The following is a 22,051-nucleotide window of genomic DNA, read 5'->3' on the forward strand; positions in this document are numbered from 1 at the left end:
TAAGGGCTCCTGCACACTGCCTGCGTGTTGTGAGCGTGACATTTCTGTTGCGTTTCTGTTGCGTGGCGGCTGCGTGGCGTTTTCTATGTCTTTGCACACCAGAAACGTGTCTGACGCGGCGCTGCTGCTGCTAGCCTTGTCTGTACACATGTATTGTTTCCCATTGATAAAATGCAGTAGTATACTTCATGTTAAACATAAATATATACTGATTTGATTACAGCAAAGACAACGTCGGCAGTATTGACAGCAAAATAGGCTACAGAATATTTCGTTCTGTATTGACAGGTGCAATATTTGAAAATCGATAATTATTTATAATAATTTTTTTAAATGACATTTATATCTGCATTTATGTCAAAACCTAGAGACATCAAAATGTCATTTATTAAATGTATTCGTGTCAAAATGACATATAAACATCCTTTTGTATTCTATTTTGCCTGGAAACACTTCCAACACGCTTGCGTGTCGCGTGAAAAATAGGCATCGGTCCTATTTCTAGCGTGCACGCATTTTCGGCGTGGCCCGAGCCGCACCTGAGACGTGCGTGTCACGCAAGCAGTGTGTAAGCTCTAACCTGTTAACATGGGAGCCGCGCTTCGGTCCTATTTCTAGCATGCACGCGTTTTCGGCGCTGCTCGCGCCACACAGCTGACACGCTCGCGCCACGCAGGCAGTGTGCAGGAGCCCTAAAGGCAGCAGTGGTCTTTCTCAAGCAATTGAGGAAAGGAAAACCATTTCTTACAGTCAGGAAAAAGAACATAGCAAATGTGTGAGGGTCACTGTCTGGAACTACATTGGCACTACATTGGTTGACAGAGATTTCAATTTCCTGTCTGCAAACTTTTTAACGTGCATTATAGTTATTCCCTTCCCAACACTAGTAGTTTAAGGCGGACTTCTCTCCACTATGCCTCAAGTACAAAATAGAGATGGGTAGTCTCACCCATTGCCTGTGGTCTAGCTGGAAAATACAGAGATTTTAGGATGTTATAGGGCAGGAAATGGATAAAATCTTAGCATTACTCTAAAACGTGATCCAATATGCATGCTACTTGGGATTTAGAACGGTTTACTTAACAGATAAATATAAAAGGTAAACGCTACAGTGCTTACATTCTGGGCAAAAAAGTGCTTCCTTAAAATTGGATAACAGACAAAGTTCCAACTAAAACACAGTGGCATAAGGCCATACTTGAATATGACTACTTGGTGTAGTATGTTGTTTTGCCCTAAACATATCTATAAAAAAAAACCATTTATTACATAGGGGTGGGAAGGCCTCACAATACGATATCATCACGATACTTATGTTACGATACAGTACTATTGCGATTTTAAAACATATTGCAATATTCTGCGATATATTGCAATTTATTAACTTTTTTCCAACTTCAAATTTTTCCAGATTTCAAATGATGTCCCCAAAAAGGAAACTTTGTCTACATCTGTTATATCTATTTATCTGTTTTAAGCTTTTTGCACCCCAATGTATACTGCCCACTTTACTGCGTTATAAAAAAAAAAAGCAGTATGCAGAAACTCAATGTGGCATATAATGGCTGCATTATATGCCACATTGGCTGCTGCTTAAAATGCCACGATGGAGCAGTGCAAGCCAAATGTTTGTAAGTGTTGATGTATCCACCTGTCTCGCTGTACTCAGGAATCTCATGTACAAGATGTAAGTGTAGACTAACGGAGTCATTCAACAGCATAATTACGCAATGAGTGCGGTTAGGTTCACTTCGAGATTGTGGAACCATTGGCGTTTTAGTCTATATGCTAATATCTGAACACTCTTTTTGTGTATTGTGGAACTCTGACTGTTGTATTCATTTCTTATTGTATGTTTTGTTTTGTATTTATCGGTCTTTTGCTATGTTTTGTATTGTGCTATGGACCGTTTTTTTGTGTCCTGAATAAAGAATAAAGTAAAGTATCTAAGGGCGTTTTCACACATCCCTCATTTGGTCCAGACTTTCGGACTTTTCAGTTTGATCCGAACCAAAATTACAGGTGTGAAACCTCCCCCAGACCACGGTCCGGATCAAAAGAGGTGGTCTCGGTCCGGACCAAACTGAACGAATGGTCTGGTTCGTTTATAGTGTGTAAGCATTTTTTGGATGGTTCGGACTTTCGGACCAAATACAAGAAGCTCTGGCAGGCTCTCCTTGTGTTACAAGACCGGGGAATAGCTCCTTTAAGGAATAGCTCGGTGCTTAGCCTGTACGTGAGAGAGAGACGGTGAATGCGCTCAGAGCAGACAGCTGTCGGCTATCAGAGCAGAGAATACATCAGCAGTTTATTTGTTAAGTGGTAGTAAATGTACAGTGTAGGTCTCCGTTTGTCTCTGAATAAATGCTCCAGAAAGAAATTTCCCGTGTCTTGCTTCTCAACATCACAACAAAACAAAAAGAGCCACGGCAGTAGGGGAGAGCAGCAGTCAGTTGAAAAAACTCCGACACAGTTCCGACATCAATTCCAAGTATCGGGAGACGCAGCTCACGTATGTGATGACGGCAGGACGTAGTTTTGTCACGTATAGATCGTTGCGCTTGCATAACTGCAGTGTGAAACCAGACTTACCGGATCAAATGTATACAATGTAACAAAAACATGAACCTTGGTCCGGACTTTCAGGTGTAAAAACGCCCTAAAAAAGAGAAATTTCTCCGTTTGTTCATCTCACTTCAATTTTAATGCTGCAAAATGGGATTGTCAAGCAGACAATCTGACCAACACATATATAATAATAGATCGCTACTTGGCGTTTGTGTCTGTGTATCGATACAGTATTGCCACGGACAATATCGCAATACTATGCTGTATCGATTTCTCCCCCCCCCCACCCCTAGTATTACAATGTTATTATGCAATTCTTCTGAGTTCCTTTTCCAGGCTTCAATGCTCAGGGGGAAAAAGGAAAACCATCCAAAGAAATAAGAATAAGAGGCACAACCCTGTTGTATTTTGATCGCAGTCTGCAGTTCATCGAGCATAACTAGTGTTGTTTTAAATGCCAAAACACAAGAATAGGCTTGTACAAACAGACACACATCTCCACTAAATGGCAAACCAGACTGATAAGAAGGTGACAGATGGAACGTTTTGATGTGGAACCAGAAGCTACTAATTAAAGTTCCTCTGGTTCCTGAGGCTTCAGAAGTTTGAAGTCTTTGGTTATGTGAACAAAGACCCTTTAATCGACATGAGAAGAAAAATTGCACTGGGCATGTTGTGGCATGAGTGCACTAATGTAATTCTAAGTTTATTAGGTTTCAATTTTGTATTCAGTTTAAGAACTAAGAAGGAGTTGCTATTCAGGTCCCAAATCCATTAATTTCCAGCAGATCAACGACAAAAATTCCAGATCTAACAACAAAAATCCACCTTTTTGTGATGGGGAATTTCCCTAAAACTCTGCTTGATTCGGGCTCAGTTCATCAGTCACTGAAAGCTTTCTCTGTTACTCTTCCCCTATTCTTTGAGTGGAGTGCCGCTGTACATGCTGTACACTCTGAGGTACTAAGTAAACAGAAGAGTTCACGACTCTCTACTTTGCCATCCTGGCTTTAAACCTGGGAAATGTTAAGTTGTAGGCTGAATTCACAGCCAGAGCCCGACAAGCCAGGCCACAGCTGAGGATGCAGTGCATAAACCAGCAGAGGCTAAATGAAAGGGAAGAAATTGGGACTATGCCATCAGCTAGAGCCACGGAGGACTTGTGTGGCCAGCAGGTTTTCTTCACCTTCAACCACAAACAATCACACATTTCTTAGGCTGCCTTCAGTCAGGGAAACAGCGAGCCGGCGATTTGCGGCAGGGTTGTGGGGCGGGGAGAGTGTCAATGAAACTGCTTATTTGTGTGACGTCCTGTTGTGTTCTTTTTACCCGTTTGTTTTGGATTACAGAGAAACTACTTGGCCCGATTTTTATGAAACTTGGTGGAAGCGTGTAAAATGGGCCAAGGAAGAACCCATTACATTTTGGAGCGGATCCGAATCACGGGGCTGTTAGAAGAATTATCTTTTGACTTTTCTTAAAATTGCAAGATGGGGCATTTGTGTTGCATTTATGTGGTGTTGGAATAATCGGAAGAATGAGTTTCATCATATTTTATAGCTCTCCTGATCGGTTTCTTTTGCTCTTCCCATTCTAGTTATTCCTTTTTTTTGTTCAAAATAAATAAAATAAATCTTAAAAAACACATACATTTTTACTTTTTTATCAAAACAGTGGGGTTTTTTTTTAACTGGTAAACAAGTTTTTTTGAGTCACTTCTTGTATAGAGTATAGAAAGATTTCCACATTCAAACAAGTACACTAAAGTACACTAAACTACACACACGTGATCTTTCACTTGAGCAAGAAGCAACGTATTTCTCTGACCATGATGTACTATTTGTTTTTCAGAATAAAATAAAAATCCATTGATGATGCACCTGGAAGTTTATAATAACATGTGATGCGTAAGAGGAGTGTAACAATTTTAGCTGCGACCACTGACTGTAAATATTAATGGACAGCGCATCCGGTTCGGCCAAATGCTGCAAATGCGGAAGTGCCTTAAACCTGCATTCTATCTGAATTCCAGCAGGGGGCGACACGTGCGGTTGCAAAAGGAGGTCGGTTTCTGTAGAAGTCTGTGAGAAAGTGACCCACTTCTCACTTGATTTATTACCTCAGTAAACATTTTCATAATGAGTTTATGGTCTCAATCGCTAGTTTTAAGTCTTCTGCAACACAGAATGGTGATAATGTTTTGAATTATGGTCTCGTTGATTTTAAAATCGGCGATAAAGCAGGGGGTGTTTTAGGGCGTGGCTATGATGTGATTGCCAGTGAAAGTGTGTAACGTCAACCAGGATGGCTGCGCCCGTAACGGCAAAACTCGACAACTCATAGCAGATCACCACAAACCAATGGGTGACGTCACACATGCTCTGTCCATTAATATTAACAGTCTATGGCTGCGACCAGCAACTCTGCATCTCGTTATGTTGGTCCACAAAGCCGGGCCAAACACCTGCCGACAACAGTTTGGATCCTACCTTATTTATAACTTTCCCCCAGATAATAGCAGAGCGACACCCGATGTACACACAAGAAACAAAAGCCAATGTCTGGTTACTCGAAAAAGCCACAATGACTCCTACAATTCCTGTGAGGTACCACATTACTACATTGTTATACTCCTTATAACGTGTGCAAGAGTGGGTAACACTTGATAATAACCGTCACTAATAAATGGTAAGTTATTTTACTGCTAGCAAACAATGAAAGGATGATTTATGTTCACTAATTATTAGTGATGCTATAATCTATATTATTTCTATCATTAGTTGAGTGTAATATAGTTTATAAATTTAGATAGTTAATATTTGTCAATGGTTAACAATTGTTTTGTAAACCATCTATAAACATCATTTTGCTGCCTATTTTAAAGTTGCAACTAATAATGATAATGATAATAGCAATAATATAATACTTGATAATACTTAGTTAATGATTAATAAGTGGTTTACAAAGCATTCATTTGGCCCCATGAAATCTTTGTCTGGTGTGGCCGGTTAGCTCAGTTGGTAGAGCGTGCAGACATATGCAGAGGTTTATTCCTCGACTGAGAAGGTCCAGGGTTCGAATCTGACCTGTGACGGTTTTCCTGCATGTCTTCCCCCCTCTCTCCTCTTTCATATCTCAGCTTTCCTATCCAATAAAGGCAGAAATGCCCCCCCAATTTTTTTATTTTTTTTATTTAAATCTTTGTATGGTGATCTATACAGGAGATGATCATGTGATTATGTTTGCACTGATAATAGCCATCTAAATCATGTTTATAGATGCTTTACAAAGTATGTATTAACCATTATTAACGTTTTATATATATATATATATATATATATATATATATATATATATATATATATATATATATATATATACACACACACACACACACAGTATGTTGCATGCATGCAAATACACACACACGTTCCCAGTGCTCTGAGCCCCTCTTACCTCGGACATGTCGTGGACCAGCAGCAGAGGTACGGTCACCGTGGTGACATCGTGTGTGCAGCACACCTTCAGGATGTTTCTCAAGCCCATGATGGCCGGGTCCCGGGCCGTGATGTTCCCTGAGCGCACATTGTCATCCACGCACAGGTGGAAGACAACGTGGACCTCAGACAGGTTGGAGTGCCGCGAGATGTAAAACTCACCTTTGAGGGAGACGCAGCAGGTACAGTGTGTGATGTTGACAAAACAGTGCGCAGAACAGTATTTGACTGGCATCACTAGAGCTGGGTACCGAATTGCCTCTAAAGTATCGATTATCGAAAAATGCCTCGTCATTCAATACCCAATTTCAATACCTATAAGGAGAAAATCTCATCAGCATCAGTGAGCCAATAAGCACGCAGCATGTTTCTACCAAGACCTAATAATGATAATATAATAGTGATTGGCTGTCTAACATTACACGTCGTAGAGACACGCAGGTTAAAACTCTACGTTACACTCAGAGACAGGGCTCACGTAGTAGGAGCTGAAAAATAAATAAAGTTGTGTGTGAATTTTTGTTTTATAAAATTGGTATCGAAAAAAGTATAGTTTAGGAACCGGTATCAAAGTCACGGTATTGGTATCAGTACCAGTATTGAACATTTTGTGACGATACCCAGCCCTAGGCGTCAGTGTACAAAAATCTACCGATATCCATTACCTGGTAAGATGTTAGATGGATTTCTTTCCACATTTTTGCTCTTATCGTCACCTCCGTTCCTTGGAATCTCTGTAAGGATAAACGTAGAAAAACAGAACGAAAATCAGTACGTTAAAAAAAAAAAAAAAGATTGATCTAAATATCTCATACGGACAATGGGGGGGCTTGACTTTCCTTGAAAGGCTTGTAACCTAGAAAGAATGTTTCTATATCCAGCTCTACTCCACCAACCACTCAAGCTGTGCTGTGCTGTGATAAACATCTGGACACACTTTCCCTTCAATGCAGTAGCAGTAATGTAAAGTGTCTTCTACTTCCTGACTATTTAAACCCCCCTCTCATACTACTGGCATGTTGCTGACATTCTCCAACTCTGCGAAATGTTTAGCAGTGTAAAGTTTCTGTACCGCAGCACTGTTACAGTCATGTCTAAAGTCATACTTCCGCTCATTCTTCTGAAGACAGCTTCAATTTTACTCCCATGTAAAAGGTAAAGCTACTGAATTCCTTGAAGAAAACATTACTTGCTAGTGATAGAAAATTGATCAGAATACAGCTAGTAGCTAGCAAAAAAAGCTAGAACTCAGAACTGGGGGGAGGAAACACCACCGACGATAAACCAATGGCTAACAACTGCGGAAGAAATCTTTTTGACGGAAAGATTTTAACACACACACTAAGGCTACAAGAAGCACAACTGGGCAGAAAACGGGAAAAATGGACTCTGTGGGTACGCGATCTGTGCTGCCTGCACGATCCGACATGCGCAAGATGTTCGATGATAATCCTGTTTTACGAGGACTTACGACACTGCACAATCTTTTTCCACGCTTCTGGTCATAGTTGTAGCAGTCTGCCGTTAGCCTCCACTGGGAAGCTAACGTTAGTTAGCTGACAGCTAATTCGGCTAACTGCTAGCTGACAGCTTGATTCAGTCTAAAATAACGTTAACTCAAACTAAACACTGGGAAAAGCAGGCTACAGGTAAATTAAGTTTAAATTTTATTAAATTAAATTTATGCGCATATCGGATCGTGCAGGCAGCACAGATCGAGTTCCGCGTTTCTATACAGGACTTACAATGGCGACACTGGACTAGAACAATAGTTAATAACATTACTCTCCAAGGCTGTTAAAAAGTGAAGGAAACTCCCAAGCAGATTATTTTTTTGCTTTATTTGTTAGTGTTGGTTGTTGAATGTAATGTCAATAAAGATTTAAGTGGGGAAAAAAGATAAAGGTGCTCTTTTTCTTGTCTTGCTAATCATCAAACCTGGTAAATTAGAGATTAACAATCCCCTTCGGTACATTATGTTTTTTGAGAGACGAAATTAGGTAAAACAAACAACTGTTTAGATCAGGGGTCTTCAATGTTTTTTTAGGCCAGGGACCCCTAAGCTAAAAGAGAGGCCGAGTATGGACCCTCTACTGCATATATATTGTATACAATTGAGTGGCATATTAAACTGGGCCGAATGGATGAAAATAAATGGTTATTATTCATACTTCATGTTTTAACGTTAAACATACATGTGGAAGGCACAGTGAATCCTTAAACTAAACTGTATGGCTACCATAGTGGCTACCTTAACTATAGTAAGCTTGTCTTCAATGTCTTCAAATAGGCCAATATTCATCTTTGCTATTGATATGTTGGGTTCATATTAATGTTTATTTTCCGACATATTTCAATGTTTTGAAAAAAGAAACTAATTTGGCGACCCCCCTGCACTAACTCTGAGGACCCCCTAGGGGTCACGGGCCCCCTGTTGAAGATCTCTGGTTTAGGTGGTACAACCACTTGGATCTTGTAGCTTTGTGTCTGTGTGGCACTGCTAAATAGGGCCATGAATAACAATATTAGTTGAGCGTTTTATAATGCATAGCTGGCGGAAAAAAATAAAAAGCTATTTTCTTCAGCAGAGTCTGTGTCCAGGCTTTTGATTTTCTGGTGAACTGTACATTCAGGATGAGATTTGTGGAAGCCTCGGTCTCAGCAGCCTCTCTCTTTCTAATCCTCTGTCTACGTCAGAGCTGTAATGGAACAACCAAAAGTCTAACCAGACTGTTCTTTCTGCTTGCTGCTCCGCTGGGCTCTGGCATAGAGCTCCACCTGCTGCACCTCGTCCAGCTGCGCCTCCAGACAGGGAAAGTGGAAGTCTGTACACTCCTTCGCCACAGTTGCAAATTCTGGGGGGGTAAACAAAGAACAGGCCAGGGACGATGCATGAGGTTAGATTTAATATCTAGCCAGAGCTCATCTCTGTAATTATGTCTCTATGCTGGACTCTAACGCTAATCAAAAAAAATCAATCCAAACAGGGTTCAACAATAAGCGTTGCACGTTGGGAAAGTACATATTACAACCCACTTGGTTATAAAAAAATTATAACCAACTATTTTTTTTTTTATATATATATATATAACCAAGTTATACCATTTTGTTTATGTATGTAACAAATTCCAAATAGAAACCGCGGTCTCTCCGGTAAAGTTAATTATTGCAATTATATTTGAATTTATTTTTTAAATAATAGCCTTCACTTTCAATATGAACTTTAACTCATCTATGACACAGTCCATGATGCGTTTATACATTGTAAATAAAGATCAAATAGGGCCAAATCCATCCCTCGCTAATTCTGATCCGGCCCGCATATCAATCTAGGTTCACAATATATTTTGGCCCACCTAGTTGTGCACCAAACCAAAAACATGGGAAACTGTTTATCAACTTGCAATTACGTGACACTCAAAGCAGAATTTGGCAAATTTCACAAATTCCCCCAGAAGCAGAGAGTTTGCATATTCAGGCTGTGAAAGAGGTTGTTGTGAGTCGGCTGTGTGGTGGCCTACTTAGAAAATGTAATCATTGTTTTGCTGGATTTGCTAAATTCTAGGTTGGCTTTGGAACTTTTTTGCTGACTTTTTCAGGGATTTATGTGGCCCAAACTGTAAGTGAGAAGACTATATGAGACATGCAATAATTGAGTCAAAGATATTTTACTTTTTCGATGAAATAAAAAGCATGTCAATAAACTCTACATGTCTGGCCCTTGATGTGATTCTCTTTTTCCAGTGTGGCCCTTAGTCAAATTGAGTTTGACACCCCTGCCCTAAAGGGACATGGGGATTTCTTTTTCTTCTGGCGTGCTCAAGAAACCTTCTGGTGCGCACGAGAAACCAATCTGAGGAGCAGTCAGAATGGCTGCCGAGGAGGAGGCATTCATCTTCCTGAAAACGTAATGTACCTGATATTGTCATCAACAAAGTTAAAGATGATAAGGCAACTGTTAACTGATTTCATGCTGTGAAATATTAACTTTAGCCACATACCGTTAGCAGTACTTTGTTAGCATCATTTTGCTAGCCTTTGATTGGTTCCTGGTGAGCACGAGATACTTTTGCGTGCGCACCAGAAAGTTTCTTATGTGGACAAGAAGAAAAAAAAGTCAAGTCATTTCCCCTTAGGGGCTCTGTAAGTCAGTCCTTCCAGAAAAGTCCAGAGTTTTTTTGTGATTGTTGCGGGCAAAAAACCTTGATTATGCGGCACGTTTTCTTAAAAAATGCGATGGAATATGCGGGATATTTATGCAATTTTATGCGATAAAATTGCAGGAACTTGCAAAAATTGCGGGAACTTGCAAAAACTGCGGTTTCATCATGGCTTCATTGCGGGGCTTGCAGCTTTTCGATGATGTTCACGTCGCGTAATTACGTCACTTCATAACATTCCCATGGCAACAGGGGAAAATGGCTGCTCTTGTGTGAAGTAAACGCAAAATTTTTCAACTTTCAAGATCAAGCCCGTCTAAGCTTTCATTTTCTCAAAGACAGAGCAGGATACCCAGGGCTCGGTTTACACCTATCGCCATTTCTAGCCACTGGGGGACCATAGGCAGGCTGGGGGAACTCATATTAATGTTAAAAAACCTCATAAAGTGACATTTTCATGCCATGGGACCTTTAAAGTGAGAGCCAATCAGAGTCTCATCAGAATCTCATCCTTCTACAAAACACCAACAAGGTTGTCCGGGCGACATCTGTTTAGAAGAGCCCCGACACTGACGTGTCCCCTGACCTCTCTTGATGCCGCTGTAGGAGTTGACCCTGTTGTCGACCAGCAGCACCAGTCCACAGAGGGAGGAGGAGTAGAGCGAGAGGGCCGTCTGCAGCCGCCGCAGCTTTTCTCCGCCGCTGCCGTGCCGCCGGTGCTTACACAAGTCCAGCACGTCTGCCCGGACCAACCGCAGGTTGTGCATCGTCTTCAGTTGTGCTCCTGATCACAATACATAGATATATATATATTAGGGGTGGGGGGGGAATCAAACATTGTATGTATCGTGATTTTTCCCCCGACAATTTTTAAAATCAATTATTTTTCCTAGAATCGATATTTTTCATTTTTTATCAATGATTGACTTAAATATTTTCTGTTTATACGGTACCGCTGACTACATGACTACATGTACATCACATGTGTTTTCTGACTGAAAGCAGAAAATGCAGAAAATCCATGTTATGTACTTCTTTACAAATGAAATAAATGTCAGACTGACTGACTGACTGACTGCCATGTGATGTGCAAACAATTTGTTTTTAGAAATGTCTCATGATTAGGGCTGTCAAAGGATTAAAATTTCTTAATCGCGATTAATCGTTGAATTTCTATAGTTAATCGCGATTAATCGCATGTTTTATCACATGATTAAAATTCTATTACTTTGCATTTCAGAACTGTTTTTAAGTACATATTAACAATGGAAAGCCATTCTTACCAGTGTATCTTGATTGGGAATCAAATGAATGCAAAGAAAATGACTTTATGAACTTGATTTTAAGATTTGTATTTGTTTATTATATATTTAATCTAGTCACACATTTGAATCGCGATACAAATCGAATCGGCACCCATTTATAGTGAAAGAATCGAATCGGGACAAAAGCATAATGTCCCAGCCCTAATATATATATTGATTATTATATCATAAACACACAAAGATACCTACACATATTAATCAGAAAATGATTATGCATTGTACTGTAGTTCACATCTATACTGCTTTCTTATCCTAGGGCCGCTCTAATCACGACTATTTGGTCAATATTAAGACTATATTAAACATGTTCCAGTCAGTTACTTTGCGAAATCGGGCGAAAAGCCCACCGCTGTAAAAGGAAAGGGCCGGGGTGCGCTAGATTTATAACACAAGACAAAATCAAGAGCATCATTGTGAAACGGAATGCGACATTATAATCGTTTCACTCGGTTATCTTGTTTTTATAAACGTTGAAAGCCCAAATCGTAATTGAATATAACATTTGATTATTCGCCCAGGCCAAACTTGTTCTACAAAAATAAAATACAATAGAAGTGTTTCACAAACATGGTGACTGAAAAAAATACTCGGAAAGCATGTTAGAAATCAAGCACCTGAGAATGGCAGAATGACGAGTGGGCTGGTGGGATGGCTAGAGTGGCGGCGTTTGAAAAATCTCATAAACGGTTAGCCAGGTTGGATGTCTATACTAGAAAATGTGGGGAAGTACCTGAGCTTTCTGGGGTGCTCCTAAGAAGCTTTGTGCTGGGGAGAGACGTGTATGATGGGCTTATGGTGTTGTCATTTATACACGTTTACTCGGTATATTGTGTATTTTGTTGAATGGTCTTGAATATTGTAGTAACTGTGACATCTTTTCTTGATTTTTGTCTGGGTGGGAGGTCATGTTGCGAGTTGTACGTTTTGTATGCTGTTGAAAAATAAAAAGAATACGAAATCAAGCACCTAAGTGTATGGTGAAACTCTCCTCCAGCTGAGGCTGCTCCTCAAAGATCCTGGCCCCAGAATCTGCCAGCTCCGACAGCTGGCTGGACTGCACCTTAATCTCCTCACTGGAAATCAATCATGCAAACAAATCAATCAGTAAATATGTGTATGTATGTATGTATGTATGTATGTATGTATGTATGTATGTATGTATATATATATATATATATATATATATATATATATATATATATATATATATATATATACACATATATACATACATATACACACACACATACATATACATATATATATATATATATAAGGGCTGTCAAACGATTACATTTTCTTAATCGCGATTAATCGTTGAATTTCTATAGTTAATCGTGATTAATCGCATGTTTTATCACATGATTAAAATTCTATTATTTTGCATTTCAGAAATGTTTTTAAGTACATATTAACAATGGAAAGCAATTCTTACCAGTGTATCTTGATTGGGAATCAAATGAATGCAAAGAGAGTTACTTTATGAAGTTGATTTTAAGATTTGTATTTGTTTATTATATATTTAATCTAGTCACACATTTGAATCTAGAGTCAATATTAGGATTGGGTATTCTTTGGTTTGGATACCGGTGCTAAAGCGGTACTTTTAAAACGGTACCGGTGCCTTAACCGATACTTTTTAAGAAAGTTAAAAAAAGAAGGGTACTAAACAGTTGGCGACATTAAAGAACGTGAAAGAATTAAAGAATGTTTATTGCTAAGGCCATATCGTCAAAATTAAATGTTTAATAATAATGCAATCACTATAACAATAACTTATTTCACTAGTAAATAGCTGTTGAATGACAAAAACAACCACCAGATGGGAAAAGGGCATTTAACAACAACTTTGAATGCCAGTAAATTATGTAAATTACCAGTTTCATTGAATGCACCGTCTGTTTTTCCGACAACAGCAGCTGCAGATTGTTACATCCCGGTGTCGGAATCCTCTACAGTGAAATACAGTCAAACTTTACACCGTTTAGCGTTAGCTGTCAGCATTGTAACCGTGTTTAATACAGCTACTAGATAGCGGTAGGCTAACGTTAGCTGCTGTCGAATATAGTGTTAACTAGCGTCACGTGCAGCAATGTTTCTGTTTCCTGTAACGTCTGTTTCAGAGCATCAGAGAGAAGTGCAGGCATATCAGTGGCACCAGAATGAGGCACCGAAATCCACGTTGCTATTCCTGCAGCAGCAGGATGTGTTACTAGGAAGTACGGCAAAATAGTAGCCTGTTAGGCACGACGGAAAGCCGAGTGAAGTGAAAATAAATTAATAAATGGCGGCATGCGATTAATACGATTAAAAAACATTAACGCATTATGCTCAGCCCTTAATCGCATCGCGATTAACGCATTAATGTAATATATTACTTTTATATTTTCTAAAATTATTTTTATACTGCCCAGGAAAAAGACATTCATGAACAGATAAGGCACTTTTTAAATGTTTTTAAAAGAGCTTTAGTTACTAGTTACTTTACAAATTAAGATTTTTGCACACAAAACACATGTAGTTTATAAAATAGTGGTGGTTTTATTATAAATTAAACTATGCAACAATATACAGGCCTACAAGCACAGCTGAAATGATTAGCTGATTAAACACTTAGTTGATTGACAGTTTTGATCGTTTCCAGTTTCTAAAATGTGATTTTTCTGCATTGAGTACTTTAACTTTTAATACTTTAAGTACATTTCCCTGATGATACTTAGATACTTTTTTTTTTCCTTAACATACCATTTTCCCTGCAGGACTTTTATTTGTAACAGAGTATGTTTACAGTGTGGTATTAGTACTTTTATTTAAGTAAAGGATCTGAATACTTCTTCCACCACTGCCTGAATCAAACCACCTCTCTGCGGGACCACATTACTGTTAACCACTATTAGATTATTTTTCTCAACTCTTATCCCAACATGCCAGTCATAACTAATGCAGCAAAGCTGAGCATCAGTCAAACTAAGATGAGCTTTTGACCTCTTCTAATTCCTTCATTTTCTATGTAAATGGAGTCTGTACTTCAAAGCGCCAGCAGACACGTCGTGTTTTGGATTAGAACGGCTGCAGAAGTGCAGCTGTTGAGATCCTCAAGGGCAGTGGTGGAAGAAGTACTCTGATCTTTAACTTAAGCAAAAACACTGTAGACATACTCTGGTACAAGTAACAGGCCTGCATTCAAAATCTTACTTAAAGCTGAGGTAGGCAGTTTAGTTTTGCCGCCGTTGGGCAGGAAATCTTTCAGCATATTGTAATTAAAGTAGGGATGCACCGAATCCAGGATTCGGGTTCGAATTCGGCCGAATATTGGGCTTTTTGACGGGGTTCGGTTTCTGCCGGACCATAGAACCGAACCCTACGCTTGCACGACGTAATGACGGCGCCGTTGATTACGGGAAGGTGTTTGCGTAGATGGAGCGTTCAATGCAGTAGGCTGTGAGAAAGTGAAAATGGAAAAATGGAACATGTTCAATTTGCAATGCCGATTTGTCTCGTGGTGGCGAGGACCCTAAACTATACAGCTAAAAACCTGTGTTAACCATTCGTTTACTTCATTAATGTGTTTACTGTGTTAATGGACTGAGGATGGGAGGAGGATTCGGCAGAATCTTAACCGGTGGATTCGGTAGAATCTTAACCGGTGGATTCGGTATTCGGCCGAACCCCAAAAATCTGGATTTGGTGCATCCCTAGTAATAATCTTTTAGAATATTTTAATTCAAGTGCTCTTAAAGAAAACTAGACTCGATTTTTTTCCCCAAATCGTTCAGCCCTAGCGTACACGAACAAAGATCATGCTTCAGTATTCACATACTGTATATAAAACATGTCAACAGAGTCTGTTTTCTGACTGTATACACAAACTCACTTGATTTGGCTGCTGTTGTTGGATTTCTGCAGGTCCTGGTGCAGACTGATGACCCACTGCTGATACTCGTGCTTCTGAATGTCAGTCACTTGCTTCAGCTCACTGGCCCACTTGTTCTCCAACACCTGCTCAAAGAAGACAAAGTCAAACACTGAGGAACTTTTAACCTCATAACGATCTGATGGCCCGCCAGCAGGCCATCATAAATACAGACACAAATAACATACATATATCTATATAAAATTAAAAAAAAGAAAAAAGAGGCTGTATGGATGTGCAAAAAATGTTGAGGGATGTTCAAAAGTTCTGCTCTGACTTACCAGAACTAGATAAAACAGCCACGCTATTGCATTTTATTTTCAGATTCAAAACAGCACTTCGCCAACACTTGCTGTACTTCTCCCGACACACAATATGAGACCAGAACGCCTCACTAGGTCAGTCTCACAGGCATTAATTCCAGTCCCCCACATACAAAAACAATTATGGTCAGAAATCCTTTTTTCATACATACACCAAAATTTGGAATGACATTCCTCATCACATCAGAACACTACCATCCATCACATATTTCAAAAAGGCACACAAACTGTTCCTTCTCAACAGTTACACTTGCACACATTGATTGTTCATGTATTGTCCAAGTCTTGTTTGCACTGTTTGTATTGTTGTTTTTAGTTGTCTGTATCTGTCTAGTCCATGCTAATGTCCTCTACAAATGTTTCTGTCCTCATGTGCCGTAACTATGTTCAATGATCTATGTTTCTGCAGAACAGGAACCTGCTGGAAACCAGTTTTTAAACTGAATCAGGCCCGTTTATATTGTAACTTAATGTTACTTTTAAATTTTTCCTGTATAATAAATGAACAAATGAAAAAAATAATACTAATAAAACAGTAGCCATTTTATTGTAGTGAAACTATTCTTCTTTTTCTTTTTTTAAACTTGATGACCTGTTGGGACCTCTTGAATAATCACAGCTTCATCAAACTTTACAACTTCAAACTACAGACCGAGGGCATGTAGAGGATGTGTGGCTTTCATAGGTATATTGATAATAAGGGGGTTTTCAGAACAGAAGTATTCACCGTCTAATCACATGGAAAGTGCAATTCATGCTGAAATCTCCAAATGTCAGCATGGCTTTTTTATTGTGTTCTTCAATGTCCTGGTGTCTGAATGTGGTATTTCAGAGGGATTTATGACCATTTTCATCAATTCATCAAAGTCATTTTTTATTTTATTACATTTTGCACCAAATTGGATTAACAAATGGTATCAACCCAAAAATTGCTGCAAAACATAACTGAACATAGGGATGGGCATCATATACAGTAGTTCCATCATAACGTTATTAGCCCTTATACTCCTTTATAATTCATTCATTCATTTCGGATTTATGACTAGAACAACTTGAGACACAGTGCTGAGCTGCATCTCAAATACATTTTCAGGTTCCCAGCTTTCAGATGACGTACACCACTGGCATCTACTGCTGACCTTTAATCGCCCCTGAACATCCCCTGGCACCCAAGGGTGGTAAGAGGTTAAATAAATGTAAAGTTCACTAACTGAATCCACTGAAATGTCTGTGGTGAAATAATAACTTTGTACTGGGATCAAGGTGCACCTGCTTTAAAAGATCCCATGGCATGAAAATGTCACTTTATGAGGTTTTTTAACATTAATATGAGTTCCTCCAGCCTGCCTATGGTCCCCCAGTGGCTAGAAATGGTGATAGGTGTAAACCGAGCCCTGGGTATCCTGCTCTGCCTTTGAGAAAATGAAAGCTCAGATGGGCCGATCTGGAATCTTCCCTTTATGACATCATAAGGGGAAAGGTTACCTCCTCTTTCTCTGCTTTGCCCGCCCAGAGAATTTGGCCCACCCATGAGAGAGAGAGAGACATCATGGCTTGCAAACGAGCGAAACATGACAGTTGGTCAAGGCCACACCCCCACCCTCCACCTTGCCCCCCCCCCTCTCTCCTCCTCAATAGCATTTAAAGCTACAGACACAGAAATGGCACATCCTAAGGAAAGCTCATTGTGGGACTGGCTCTAGTGGCTGTAATTCTGCACCAAGGCTGAATTTCGGGAAAGAGACTTCAGATACAGTATTAGGGGACCACTAAGGCCTATATAAAAGAGACTTCAGATACAGTATTAGGGGACCACTAAGGTCTATATAAAAGAGACTTCAGATACAGTATTAGGGGACCACTAAGGTCTATATAAAAGAGACTTCAGATACAGTATTAGGGGACCACTAAGGCCTATATAAAAGAGACTTTAGATACAGTATTAGGGGACCACTAAGGCCTATATAAAAGAGACTTCAGATACAGTATTAGAGGACCACTAAGGCCTTTATAAAAGAGACTTCAGATACAGTATTAGGGGACCACTAAGGCCTATATAAAAGAGACTTCAGATACAGTATTAGGGGACCACTAAGGTCTATATAAAAGCATCCAAAAAGCAGCATGTCATAGGACCTTTAAACACTGCTACAGAGGCACGCCAACTTGTTTTTTACCTGCTGTGCATCAAAGTGTTGAGAAGCAACTGCATTTACATCGTGATCGCTCAAAGTATTGCCCAGCTGATGCATCACTTTGTCCATTTCTGCAGCTTGCCTGCCACACAGAAAAATAGTCAGTTATATTTTTAGACTGATGGGGAATTCTGTGTTTTTTTTTAAGTTTTCTGGGTGCTTTCACACCCAACTTGTTTGGTTTGGTTCAAACGAACTGTGGTGCATTTTCCCGTTTGGTCTGGTTGTTGCTGGTGTGGAAGCTGTCAATCAAACTGAAATAGTCTAAAAGGGTGGGGGTCTTAGCCAACTTCCAAGCGGTGGGTTGCATTTGTGGTGTGAAAGAAAAAAACAGATGTGAACTCAAAAGCTAAAACTACTGTTAAATACATTCGCTGATCACAAACAGACCGATACTCCGATTTCTAGCCTATATTTATGCAAAAACAATCTGTTAACCATGGGTGCACAATCACATGTCACATCAACACAAAATGATTAAAACAGGTGTATTGGGCATATGTCCTCCTCTGTCTATTTAACAGAACCCCCTTAAAAAAATGTAAATAAAATATGTGAAATGTAGCAACCACAACATCACATATCTATCCCCCTAAAAAGTTGGTGTGAACCGGACCAGAACTAAAACACAACAATATATCATTTTTTTATTTTGGTCTGGACCACATGGACCAAACTTCTTAGGGTGTGAAAGCACCCCAGGAATAGAAATTGAGTACAGCTTTAGCCATACACATGTGAACTTACAAAGAAAGACGGAGGAAAATACAGTATGTGCAGGAAATCCGAGGCAATAATCTGGAATACCGACCTCTCTTGTAGCTTCTTAATCTCCATGTCTCTCTCACTGATGAGCTCGGAGATGCTAACAAAGTAGTTGTGCTCCAGGTTGAGGAGGGTGTCTGAGGCAGGGGAGTGGATCAGCTCATGGTAAACATCAGCAAAGTCCTCATCCCAACTGGGTTCTTCGGGCCGGGCGTGCTCCAGCGTAGTCTGAAACATTGTCCGAAGAAAGAAAATAACTCTTATTTGAATTTGTAAAATGTAAGTGGTTAAACAAAAAAGCAAAGAAACCCAACCCTACCATGATGCATGGTTGCTCCACTGTATAAAACTAAAACTGTAATTGTGGGTAATGATCTGCTTCACATGCTGAGAGTATAAGAGAGGCCAGTCAGATGCTGATTTTTAGTAGGAGGGGAAAAACTATATTTTCTGGGGCCACAGGAAGAAAAAAAGAGGAAGGCCAAATGAAATGTCAACACATTTTGAATGTTTTGCTCCGTTCTGGGGCTGCAATCAACAATTATTTTTTAATGTTGATTAGTCCGTCAATTATTTTCTCGATTATTGGATTAGTTGTTCGGTCTATAAAATGTCAGAAAATGGTGAAAAATGTCAATCAGTGTTTCCCAAAGCCCAAAGTGACGTCGTCAAATGTCTTGGTTTGACCACAACTCAAAGATTATCAGTTTAATGTCATGTCATAGAGGAGTAAAGAAACTATTAGGAAGCTGGAATCAGAGAATTTTTACTTTTTTTCAATAAAAAATTACTCAAACCCATTAATCGATCAAATTAGTTGCAGATTAATTTAATAGTTAAAAAACAAATCAATTTAAATTTTTCTCCAGGAGTACATATTTTCAACTTGTCTTTCTTTCATACTAACTGTATTATTATTATTATGATCTTTTTTTTTTCTCTCATTATTTTAATTATTTTGTCCACTTGTATAATCAAGTTCTTTTTTTCCTTTCTTTTTATTTTTTTAGAATTTTTATTTTTCCTTTCACTCATGTATTTTCTCTGGATTTATGTTTAAGTATGTCATTCCATTCTTTTCTACTTATATATTATTTATTTTATTCTTTCTTTAAATCAGAAAAAGATGAATGTTTGTTGTGCTGTATTATGTACACCAATGTGTTCCTAATAGGGCTGTCAAACGATTAATTTTTTTAATTGCGATTAATCGCCAAATTTCTATAGTTAATCACGATTAATCGCATGTTTTATCACATGAATAAAATTGTATTATTTTACATTTCAGAACTATTTTTAAGTACATATTAGCAATGGAAAGCCATTCTTACCAGTGTATCTTAATTGGGAATCAAATGAATGCAAAGAAAGTTCCTTTATGAACTTGACTTTAAGATTTTAGTCATTATTGCACAATTCCTACAATAACCTAACCTAACTGAGATGTAACACTAACACTTTGCTTATACAGTACAAACAAAATGGTCCAAAAACCGGATGCCACAGCAGGACATTTGTAACCTTTACGTTTTTCTAGTAAGGAATGTAACAATTCTCCTGGACAGAAAAGGGGGTGGACAATGTCCCAAATGACAAAAACAGTCAAAAAAACAATATAAACAACACTGTTCTAAAACCGTATGCTGATATACATAGTCAATATAGTGTGCAGTAACTTCTAAATATTTGATTACTCACTGACGTCCAGTGATCACCGGTTAATGAGACAGCGTTTGCACTTTGCAGCAGTTCCAGTTGGACTGCTTTCTCCGTGTCGTACAGGCTGTGTATGCGTGAAACTACTGTCCCCCTCGACAACTTTTTAAACGTAAACTTTCCATTCAGAATCTTATTGGCATCCATTTCGGCGTCTCGCGCTCGCCATCCACTCAAAACGTAACGTTAACCTACTACTCTTTGGCAGACTCGCAAGCCCAAACAAGTGTGTGCGGCGTGCCTGTTGTTTTGTTTCCGGTCTAGCTAGATCCGGTGTGGTGTTGTAGTTTTTCTAACGTTACTAGTTGTTGCAACAACATGTGAAAAAAACTACAAAGTTTGCTAGGCCAAAAAGAACATTAATCTCACGATAAAAAAAATTGACGCCGTTAAAATGGGTTTGCGTTAACGCCGTTAATAACGCGTTTAACTGACAGCACTAGTTCCTAATAAAAATTTGAATAAAAAAAATTTAAAAAAAACCCAAATTGATTCATTGATTAATCTTTGCAGCTCTACTTTTTACTTCTTTTTTTTTTTTTTAAAGACCTGCTTGGGAACGCAAAATTAATTTCAGTGTAAACTGACAATGAAGTTGTATCGTATCGTATCTGCTCAATAAAAAAAGGGCAGTAATTAGTAAAGCAACTGAACAGAATAAGAATCTAAAACTCCTCTGGGCACAGGAATCTTCAGGCCACAAACACGACAGACAGTGGAAAGCTTCCATATGTATTTTCTGTCTCACTGCAATCAAATACAAACAGGTAGCCGGTCCTAAATGTCTGGCTGCAGTGGGCCAGAGGGGCTTCACAACACCGATAACATACTGAAATGTGTCATCACCTCCACATAAGACCTGGCCCACGCATTAGTGAGCTGGTTCACGTCTACATCTCCCGTCGTGAGTCTTTGCAGGGCCAGCTCTGCCTCTCTGTCATAATCCACGGTGGTCTGCCTCTCCATGAAGTTGGAAAGAGAGGTCTTTAGCTCTGCAGGAGGAGATGCGCATGCGCGCACGCGCACACACACACACACACACACACACACACACACACACACACATACACCAAAAACAGTCATTTAAAAAAAAAAGTTGTTTATTTCTGTCCAAGCCAAGTAGTATGCTGCAAAATCAACGGGCTGGATCCATTCCATCCGTTTAGGTTTCAAACTAACAGCATGCATGCTGAACATACTGTCTCTCTCCCCGGGAATATTATTTCAATAGATTCATCTCAAATAAACAGAATCTAAAGTTTATTGTCCAACTGTGTAGATCTGGTCTTTTTGTCCTTTTAGTTATGTGTGAGGCAGAGTACAGAGAGAATGCATGCCAGTCTCTCAGGGCTCAGATAGAGGATCGGTTGGCATGCAATCTAATGAGTTTCTTTAGAAACTTATATCTGTTAGTAGACAACCAAATTGTCTGTACTTGCAAATAAATGATGTGAGAAACCAACATAGTCACAGTACCAGGCAGGCTACTGGAGGTTATCTGATTCAACAAAAGCCCAGAACAGATGCAGTATGCAGATCTGTAATATGCAGACATATCAAGTCAAGTGGGTTTTATTGTCATTTCAACC

The 22,051-nt window shown here is 39.2% G+C and overlaps 1 protein-coding gene across 2 annotated transcripts in view; it reads right to left on the reverse strand.

Moving 5' to 3' along the window:
• The window catches only part of c7h12orf4 (chromosome 7 C12orf4 homolog), a 35,586-nt gene that overhangs the window by 5,970 nt on the left and 7,565 nt on the right, over positions 1–22,051 (reverse strand). The window contains exons 3-11 of one of the 2 annotated variants that reach the window (XM_031303846.2): positions 21,309–21,454; positions 18,793–18,974; positions 17,964–18,063; positions 15,425–15,549; positions 12,517–12,623; positions 10,812–11,009; positions 8,792–8,920; positions 6,731–6,799; positions 6,025–6,227 (exon numbers count right to left, since the gene is read on the reverse strand). In XM_031303846.2, the coding sequence (XP_031159706.2) occupies positions 6,025–6,227; positions 6,731–6,799; positions 8,792–8,920; positions 10,812–11,009; positions 12,517–12,623; positions 15,425–15,549; positions 17,964–18,063; positions 18,793–18,974; positions 21,309–21,454 (1,259 nt within the window). Of the gene's footprint in view, positions 1–6,024; positions 6,228–6,730; positions 6,800–8,791; positions 8,921–10,811; positions 11,010–12,516; positions 12,624–15,424; positions 15,550–17,963; positions 18,064–18,792; positions 18,975–19,065; positions 19,124–21,308; positions 21,455–22,051 lie in introns of those variants that run through there. The other variant, XM_036003022.1, reaches the window with a different exon arrangement.

The sequence above is a fragment of the Sander lucioperca genome, chromosome 7 (genome assembly GCF_008315115.2).
Source record: "Sander lucioperca isolate FBNREF2018 chromosome 7, SLUC_FBN_1.2, whole genome shotgun sequence".
NCBI classification, from domain to species: Eukaryota; Metazoa; Chordata; class Actinopteri; order Perciformes; family Percidae; genus Sander; species Sander lucioperca.